Source organism: Mizuhopecten yessoensis, unplaced genomic scaffold, assembly GCF_002113885.1.
Source record: "Mizuhopecten yessoensis strain PY_sf001 unplaced genomic scaffold, ASM211388v2 scaffold855, whole genome shotgun sequence".
NCBI classification, from domain to species: Eukaryota; Metazoa; Mollusca; class Bivalvia; order Pectinida; family Pectinidae; genus Mizuhopecten; species Mizuhopecten yessoensis.
The window spans coordinates 925,717-934,864 of NW_018403755.1; the positions used below are offsets into that span (position 1 = coordinate 925,717).

At 40.3% G+C, this 9,148-nt stretch overlaps 1 protein-coding gene across 5 annotated transcripts in view; it reads left to right on the plus strand.

The window, feature by feature from the left end:
- Nucleotides 1–60: 60 nt before the first annotated feature.
- The window catches only part of LOC110453566, a 20,569-nt gene continuing 11,481 nt past the window's right edge, over nucleotides 61–9,148 (plus strand). The window contains exons 1-5 of one of the 5 annotated variants that reach the window (XM_021502547.1): nucleotides 61–276; nucleotides 393–450; nucleotides 2,550–2,834; nucleotides 5,693–5,790; nucleotides 6,306–6,424. In XM_021502547.1, the coding sequence (XP_021358222.1) occupies nucleotides 2,774–2,834; nucleotides 5,693–5,790; nucleotides 6,306–6,424 (278 nt within the window). In that variant the 5' untranslated portion in view covers nucleotides 61–276; nucleotides 393–450; nucleotides 2,550–2,773. The other 4 variants (XM_021502554.1, XM_021502576.1, XM_021502562.1 and 1 more) reach the window with 4 other exon arrangements.

Genomic DNA, 9,148 nt, shown 5'->3' on the forward strand with positions numbered 1-9,148 from the left:
TTTCCCTTCTGTTAAATACGTTATTGACGAAGATACGTTTGAAACGCACAATGTTGTTCATTATAACAACTTTATATTCAGAAAAGAGTATTGGTATTAACTTGTATAGATTTTGTTAAATATTCTCGTAATTTATTTATGTGTACATTTTTTTTGTTTACTAACCTTTGACCTCTTCCCAGTAGGGTCAGAGGTTGGCAATATGTCCGACTTAGATAGGCTTAGTGACAATTGACCCAGTGGGGATTTATTGCTATTTTTAATATTATTGAACAGGTAAGTTGTCATGCCCTATCTTACATACATTCTCGTTGGATAACTTTAATTCGCCCCAACGTACCCGTCCTTGAAATGAAATAACCCATAGCATGATTTCGAATTTTACGTTACAGAAAGTCAGAACAGTAAACCTCCCAACTGCCGGACGAAGAGAGAATATTTTATGCGGCGGTGGGTATAAAGGCTATCTCGGCCTTACGCTAGATTAACACGTTGTCACAAATACTGCTGTCCATGGATGAATTCTGTGCAAACTATTGCAATCATTAGATTTCAATAAACTTGATTGACTTGGCTACAACACTCAACAGTTCAGTTATGAAACATGTGTACATTGGGTAAGCTACAGGTGCTGGACACATTATTATGAAACCGTATCAGTGTAAGTGTGTGCATCATCTGTAAGCTGGGCTGGATTTGGGAACATGGGTTGGGAATTAATGGGGATGGAACCAGAGTAACCGAAGAAATTAAATACATGTGGTCGATAGGGCTGCAACGATATATATCGTATCGTATTGGTCTATTGACTGATTGTGTGTTTTTACATCAGTTTCACTACCCATGCGCTACCGAATAATTTGGTTATCCAGCAGATGAAAGATAGGAAGATGAGTAGTAGCACATACTTGGATAACAATCTAATTCCATGGTAGGGATATAATGTATGAAGTGGGGAGGGGGCACCTCTGTTTATACAAATTTGAATCCCCTTCGCTCAAGGATGATCTACACAAAATATGGTTAAATTCCCTGAAATGGTACAGAAGGAGAAGGATTTTAAACATCACTATGTTCCCCTATATATATATTGAGCCCATGCATCCTTCTGCCCACAGGGGGGCCGCACTCTCTCTTTAATTTATGTACAAAGTTGAGTCCCCCTTGCCAAATGTTGCTCTGGACCAAATTTTGTTAAAATCTCCACCCCTCTGTCCCCAGGTGCCATTACATTAAGCTTTTTAAGCAGAAAAAACCTAAGTGACCTATCTATCTATCTATCTATATATTCTGCATCTGACCCTTTTTCGAGTAATATGTGCAGCGTGCGTGTCTGTGCATGTTAAAAGGTATTGTGTGGTGACCGAGATAGAAATGATAAAGTGCGGACTGGTGCATGCATAAGGCAGAGGGAGAGGAAAGAAAGAAAAGTGTGATGAGAGAGTATTTGGTGCTAAGAAATGTCTATAAGTTTAGACCTGCTACTGCCCATACAAGGGCATATTTTATGGAACCTCTACGGATGTTGATAGCTCCTGTTGTACAAAATAGCGGATCTATTATGGACTTTGAGTCGGGGTGTGAGGGAGGGGGGGTGATAATAATAGTTTGAAGATTGTTTACCTAATATACAGTAACATACACTCCAACTGAGCTGTATTTGGAAAGAGTTCTGATTCGGTGTTGGTCATATCAACTCTGGCCACCTTTAGGAACTCTTTCCAATACAGAGCCAGAAATAGTGTATTCGGGTAGGTGAACTATGATGACAGGGGACGGGGGTGCGGGTGCTAATGTTTGCCAACCCAGACTCCCTAACATGTCTGTTACACTGTCCAGAGGGGAAAATTTGCCAGACACCCACCTAGCTGCTCTGCGCTGGACCTCATTGGAATGTGTGGCAGATTTTGATTGTTCATAGGATTAAGGTCGCCTTCTAGCTTCCAGCTAGAACAAATTTCCTTTAGCTCAGTGGTAGAGTGTCCAACTAGGAACCTGTAGATAAAGGGTTTGATCCCCGGTAGAAGCACACTATTCTCTTTCCTGTTACAAATGGTGTCCGTGGCCCTCCCTGTGGTGACAGGGAGTTAGAACCTGGGTTGTGGTGTTCGAGGGCAAACACATTTAAAAAGGGGGGAGTAGTGTGGCAGATTTTAATTGTACATAGGATTAAGGTTGCCTTCTAGCTTCAAGCTTGAGGGACTTAAGCTCAGTGGTAGAGTGTCCGACTAGGAATCTGCTCAGTGGTAGAGTGTCCGACTAGGAACCTGGAGATAGAGGGTTCGATCCCCGGTGGAAGCACACTATTCTCTTTCCTGTTACACATGTATGAGGCAAACTGTACCATAAGATTCTACAAACAGAATACCCATATCTGAAGTTCGCGGTGTCACAACAAAGTTAACATCTTCTGTCAGATCCAATAGTGGAATGTACAAAAGTAAGATATGAGTTACCCATGCATCCATATATTTTCCTCGCAAAGGAAAGTATATAGCTATCATGCATAATCTGGTGTTATACACAATTTAAAAGTTATCTGGTTCCAGTACATGTTTACCAGCCAAGGAATGAGAAGGGGGATGATGCCTTACTGACAAGCTAGCTTTTTCAGCAATGTGGCATACCCCTGGATATACCCACTAGTTCAGCAACGTCGAGCGTGGTCGGTGGCTGGATAGAGGGTTGGATATAGGCCTGCTTGCATGTTACATTTGGTTGAAGGCCAGTTCCCAGTGCCTAGGGAAGATGCATCTGTATAACGGGAGGATCCATGGGATTCCCAAGGCCAAGTCTCAGGAAGGGAAAAACAGCCAAAGTAAAAGACTGGCAAGGTAGTTTTTATTCCCCCGCCATAAAATGGGGGGGGGGGCATATATTGCTGCCAATGGCTGTCGCATCGCATCCCGTCCCGATTCAATGTAAACACTTAGCAACTTCATTTTTTCACAGATTTTTTTCAAACTTTATTCAAAGGTCAAGTATGGGTATACATCGGACATCGTTGTGTTTCAGGATTCCAAGGTCATAGTTGCTACCTGTAGGGGGCATTCATGTCTTACAGACATTTTCTAGTTTGATTTTTTTTGAAAATTGCCTAAAGAAGTTAAGGGTAGGCTGAAAAGAAGGGTTGGTAGGGTTACCGTAAACACAATTTATATTATGTTTTGCCTAAGCCTGTGTTCAGTAATAAGCCAGCCCCTTGTCAAATGATGACCATGCAAAGCATGAAGTAAGAATCACTCTTCCTAAATAGATTTGATCATGTCAGATGAAGTAAGAATTTATTTATAAATTATATATATCAATTCATGTAAACATTGATATCTATATCTTTATATAGCTATCGGATCACAATACCCTGTTCCTGAGGTCAGTGTATCTACCAGAGATATTGATTGACAGGTCTTAAAATAAATCACAACTAGACAAACTGATTTGGCTGGGGCACATTTTGATACTGTCAGCTTTGTAAACATAATCAGTTATCAGAACTCCCATTATCTTTTAATGCAATAACAAATATTGTATTGTTTTTTTTGTGTATTAGACAATTTCTGCAATCAAAATGAGACTTTACACAAGTGTATGGAACAAAACAAAAAATAATGAACACTGCAACAGCATCCTAACCGCTGATACAGCACCCTATGCAGTCTCTCAGTTATCCTTTTTTATTATATTCATCATTTTACTATACAAGTGTAATAGGGATGTCAATAGCAGAGTGGGGCAAAGAGAACTTCATGTCTCATAGTGCTGTGATGGGAAAATAGTCAAAATATGAGGTATTTAATTATGTTGTTTGTTGAAAATCGTGTCTAATCATAAGCACCCCACCTTTGATTTTTCTGAGCTGGTCCCTTATTTGGTCAAATACAACCCTCAACAGGTAGGGCTTTCACTGACTTATCCAACAACTGCTCATGATTTATCAGTTGAATACTAGATAAAGCAGCAAAAAGGTTTATCTAGTTTAGAGTTACTTCCCCTAGTTAGGTATCTGGTCTTTGATTTTGATGGTGTGTATTCATAATTTCTGGATAGCAAAATTGGTTAAGACTTATAAACTTAGCAGTGTATATATCCCTAGTTCAGTCCGTGTGATATTTGCTTTCCTTAAAAATATTTTTTCCTTTTTTTCAATCACTCAAATGTTATAAAACAATAATTTTATAAAATGCAGCACAAGAAAAGGAATGAAACAAACTTTTCATGATAGCCACAAACAATTTTAGCTTGAAGGGTAACCTTTTACCTTAGGTTAAATTAGTATAAAAATCCATTAATAATTTCTTTCAAAATAAAAAGGTTTGGTCTCATACCAGTACCCTCATTTTATTTGGAGAGAAAAGTTAAACTAGACTTGAGATTTGGTTTCTTACAAAATATTTTCCTTATCAATCAAGATAGATATTTTTATACCCCACTTCATACAAAGTCCAGGGAATATATATTTACTACAATGTACTATACAAACTACAATGTTTTGTAGCAACTAGCATAAACGTTGTGAACATAGGGAAGGTGGTGAGTCACATCCTAAAACAAGGTCATTGTGACCTGACTTTGACCTTTCACCTGGACATTAAGTACTGAAATAATGGTTCCAGAGCATATATCACAGCCACTATTTTGGCCTATTTCATGAATGAGCATAATTTTTTAGTATATAAGTACATTCACAATAAGGCAGTGTCATACTCTAAAATGAAGTCACTGTGACCTCAATTTGACCTTTGAGCTTGAGGTTGGTTTTGGGAGCATATCTCAGCTACTGTTTCGGGAATGGGCATCAGACTTTGTATTAAGGTATATCATGGGAATATGGTGTGTCACAGCCTAAAATAAGGTCACTGTGACCTATATTTTACCTTTCACCTTGACCTCAAATATTAATATAATGGTTTCCAGAGCACTATCTCAGCCAATGTTTCATGAATTGGTATCAGTCTTTTTATACACATGTAGATACATCACAGGAAGGCAGTGTTGCAACTCAAAATGAAGTCACTGATCTCAGTATGACCTTTGACCTGAAGTAATAGAGTATAGCTTAATACAGGTTTCCACAGTGTGTTTCATTCACTAATGAATGGGCTTCAAGCTTTATAAATCACACTCTAAAATGAAGTCACTGTGACCTACATTTGATCTTTGTCCTTGTTGTTGGTTTCTGGAGCATATATCCATATCTCCATAGTTCGATGAACGGACATCAAACTTTGTATATCAGTACATCACAGGAAGGCTATATCACACCTTAAAATGAAGTCACTATAACCTCAGTTAAACCTTTGATTTCAAGTGATATAATACAGATTCATAAGGTTTCAACAGCATATCTCAGCCACTGTATTATGATTAGTTATCAAACTTTGTAGATCAGCGTTAAGGGGTTGTCCCTGAAGCCCATGCTTTGGTTTCAATCTAGTTTGATGTTCAGTTTTAACGCAATATACATTTTTTTCTTCCATGTTTTCTTCAACTGACATATTTATTTTGTTGAGTTACTGAACACAGATGTGAAAGGTTCCGTCCGAGGTCACTGAAGTCTAAAGCAATACCAGAGATTTCTATCCTCATTGAAAAAAACTAACATTATATCAAAGCTAGTTATAAAATTACAACAAATTAAGACAAAAGACATAAGGCGATACCGGGTAACTGAAATATAAATTTGTCTTTTCAGTTGGAAAGAAAGCAGATCCGATGGCTACCAACAAGAAGTTGGCTCTCACCAACAACACTAAACACAATGAGGTTATCCTCAAACAAAGAGTAAAAGAGGTTAGTTTTACCAGTTTTATTATTCACAACGCAGCAGATGCCAAATTTAATTCTGAATCTGGTTAACGCATTGATTTTTTCAGTGTAGTGTTAAATTGTTATTTTTTGTTTTCTAGATAGTGTTCATTTAATGAACATTTTTCAATTCTGAATTCTATTTAATTCTATAAAGTTCAGGTTTCTGAAAATTTGATTCTGAAAAATTCAGGAAATTTGTTTCAGAAAAATTATGGAAAGATGATTCTGAAAAATTCTGAAAATTAGACTGAAAAATTCTGGAAATGATTCCGTAAAATTATGAAAATTTGATTCTGAAAAATTCTGGAAATTTGATTCTGAAAAATTCTGGAAGTTTCGATTTTGAGCTGACTATTTGTGATACAACTAGGTAACTTTTCTGGAAAAGTCCCCAACAATCAACTGGCTGTGCTTCTATATGAATTCCGATAATGATATGTTTACCTCTATATATTTTTGATATCAAAGTTCAAAGATGATGTTATTTGTCTACCTAGCTGGAAGATGAAGTAGCAAGTCTGAGGAAGCGACTAGATGATTTGCGGAAAGCAAAGAACACAACCGTTCTGAAGAGGGAGAGAGAGATATTGGAAGTGGGCACGCCCTTTAGCAAACGGTAAATAAAGTTGGTTAGGGTTGCGATCTGATTAAAATCAGTGTTCAGGCGTAGTACGAAGTTAACGAAGCCATGTAACATATGATTTTAATCAGATTGGTTAGGGTTGGAAATGTAAAGAAGACGAAGTCTGTTGGGGTGATGTCCGGGATACGGTAAGGCATATGAGGGTGATGTCCGGGATACGGTAAGGCATATGAGGGTGATGTCCGGGATACGGTAAGGCATATGAGGGTGATGTCCGGGATACGGTAAGGCATATGAGGGTGATGTCCGGGATACGGTAAGGCATATGAGGGTGATGTCCGGGATACGGTAAGGCATATGAGGGTGATGTCCGGGATACGGTAAGGCATATGAGGGTGATGTCCGGGATACGGTAAGGCATATGAGGGTGATGTCCGGGATACGGTAAGGCATATGAGGGTGATGTCAGGGATACGGTAAGGCATATGAGGGTGATGTCAGGGATACGGTAAGGCATCTGAGGGTGATGTCCAGGATACGGTAAGGTATCTGATGGTGATGTCCGGGATACAGTAAGGTATCTGAGGGTGATGTCCGGGATACAGTAAGGTATCTGAGGGTGATGTCCAGGATACGGTAAGGCATCTGAGGGTGATGTCCGGGATACGGTAAGGTATCTGAGGGTGATGTCCGGGATACAGTAAGGTTTCTGAGGGTGATGTCCGGGATACAGTAAGGTATCTGAGGGGGATGTCCGGGGTACGGTAAGGTATCTGAGGGCGATGTCAGGGATACGGTAGGGTATATGAGGGTGATGTCCGGGAGACGGGAAGGTATCTGAGGGTGATGGCAGGGATACGGTAGGGCATATGAAGGTGAAGTCCGGGATACGGTAGGGCATATGAGGGGGATGTCCGGGATACGGTAAGGGATCTGAGGGTGATGTCCGGCATACAGTAAGGTTTCTGAGTGTGATGTCCGGGATACAGTAAGGTATCTTAGGGTGATGTCCGGGATACAGAAAGGTATCTGAGGGTGATGGCCGGGATACGGTAAGGCATATGATGGTGATGTCAGGGATACGGGAGGGCATATGAGGGTGATGGCAGGGATACGGTAGGGCATATGAAGGTGAAGTCCGGGATACGGTAGGGCATATGAGGGTGATGGCCGGGATACGGTAGGGTATATGAGGGGGATGTCAGGGATACAGTAAGGTATCTGAGGGGGATGTCCGGGATACAGTAAGGGATCTGAGGGTGATGTCAGGGTTACGGTGGGCATATGAGGGTGATGTCGGGGATACGGTAAGGCATCTGCGGGTGATGTCCAGGATACGGTAAGGGATCTGAGGGTGATGTCCGGCATACAGTAAGGTTTCTGAGGGCGATGTCCGGGATACGGTAAGGCATATGATGGTGATGTCAGGGATACGGGAGGGCATATGAGGGTGATGTCGGGGATACGGTAGGGCATATGTGGGTGATGTCAGGGATACGGTAAGGTATCTGAGGGTGATGTCCGGGATACGGTAGGGTATATGAGGGTGATGTCAGGGATACGGTAAACTCAATCAAATTAACGCCCTTTACTGTTAGAATCTGTTTTCATGCAGTGATAATTTAGCCATTGATATATTACCTTGTATAGTATGTTGCATATTTTCACTGTTGAGATCAATTAACCCTGGTTAAGAAGGACGAAAAAAGATGAAAGGTTAACTGCAGCTTAAGTTTCCCGGTATGCCGTAGGTGATTATTGACGAAAACGCTCTGGAGGTGAAAGGGGAAGTCAGGAATTAGATAAGAACTATAAGTAATGGCCAGCCAATAACATTGTCCTCTACTAAAGACACAACGAAATTTAAAATATATCATACTTATTAACAAGAGTATAAAATTTCATATTAAGAATACTAACCCTCAAGATCTGCTAGCCAAACCTATAATATTATTATTATTAATGACATTGTACACCTCTGTGTAATACTACTAGGTCTGGGTGTCAGGCAAGTGACATTGTACACCTCTGTGTAATATTACTAGGTCTGGGTGTCAGGCTAGTGACATTGTACACCTCTGTGTAATACTACTAGCTGTGTGTGTCAGGCTAGTACATTGTACACCTCTGTGTAATATTACTAGGTCTGGGTGACAGGCTAAGTGACATTGTACACCTGTGTGTAATACTACTAGGTATGGGTGTCAGGCTAGTACATTGTACACCTATGTGTAATACTACTAGGTCTGGGTGTCAGGCTAAGTGACATTGTACACCTCTGTGTAATACTACTAGGTCTAGGTGTCAGGCTAGTGAGATTGTACACCTCTGTGTAATACTACTAGCTCTGGGTGTCAGGCCATTGACATTGTACACCTCTGTGTAATACTACTAGCTGTGTGTGTCAGGCTAGTGACATTGTACATCTGTATAATACTACTAGGTCTGGGTGTCAGGCTATTGACATTGTACACCTCTGTGTAATACTACTAGCTGTGTGTGTCAGGCTAGTACATTGTACACCTCTGTGTAATACTACTAGCTGTGTGTGTCAGGCTAGTGACATTGTACGTCTGTATAATACTACTAGGTCTGGGTGTCAGGCTAGTGACATTGTACACCTCTGTGTAATACTACTAGCTTTGGGTGTCAGGTCAGGCTTAGTGACGTTGTACACCTCTGTGTAATACTACTAGCTTTGGGTGTCAGGTCAGGCTAGTGACATTGTACGTCTGTATAATACTACTAGGTCTGGGT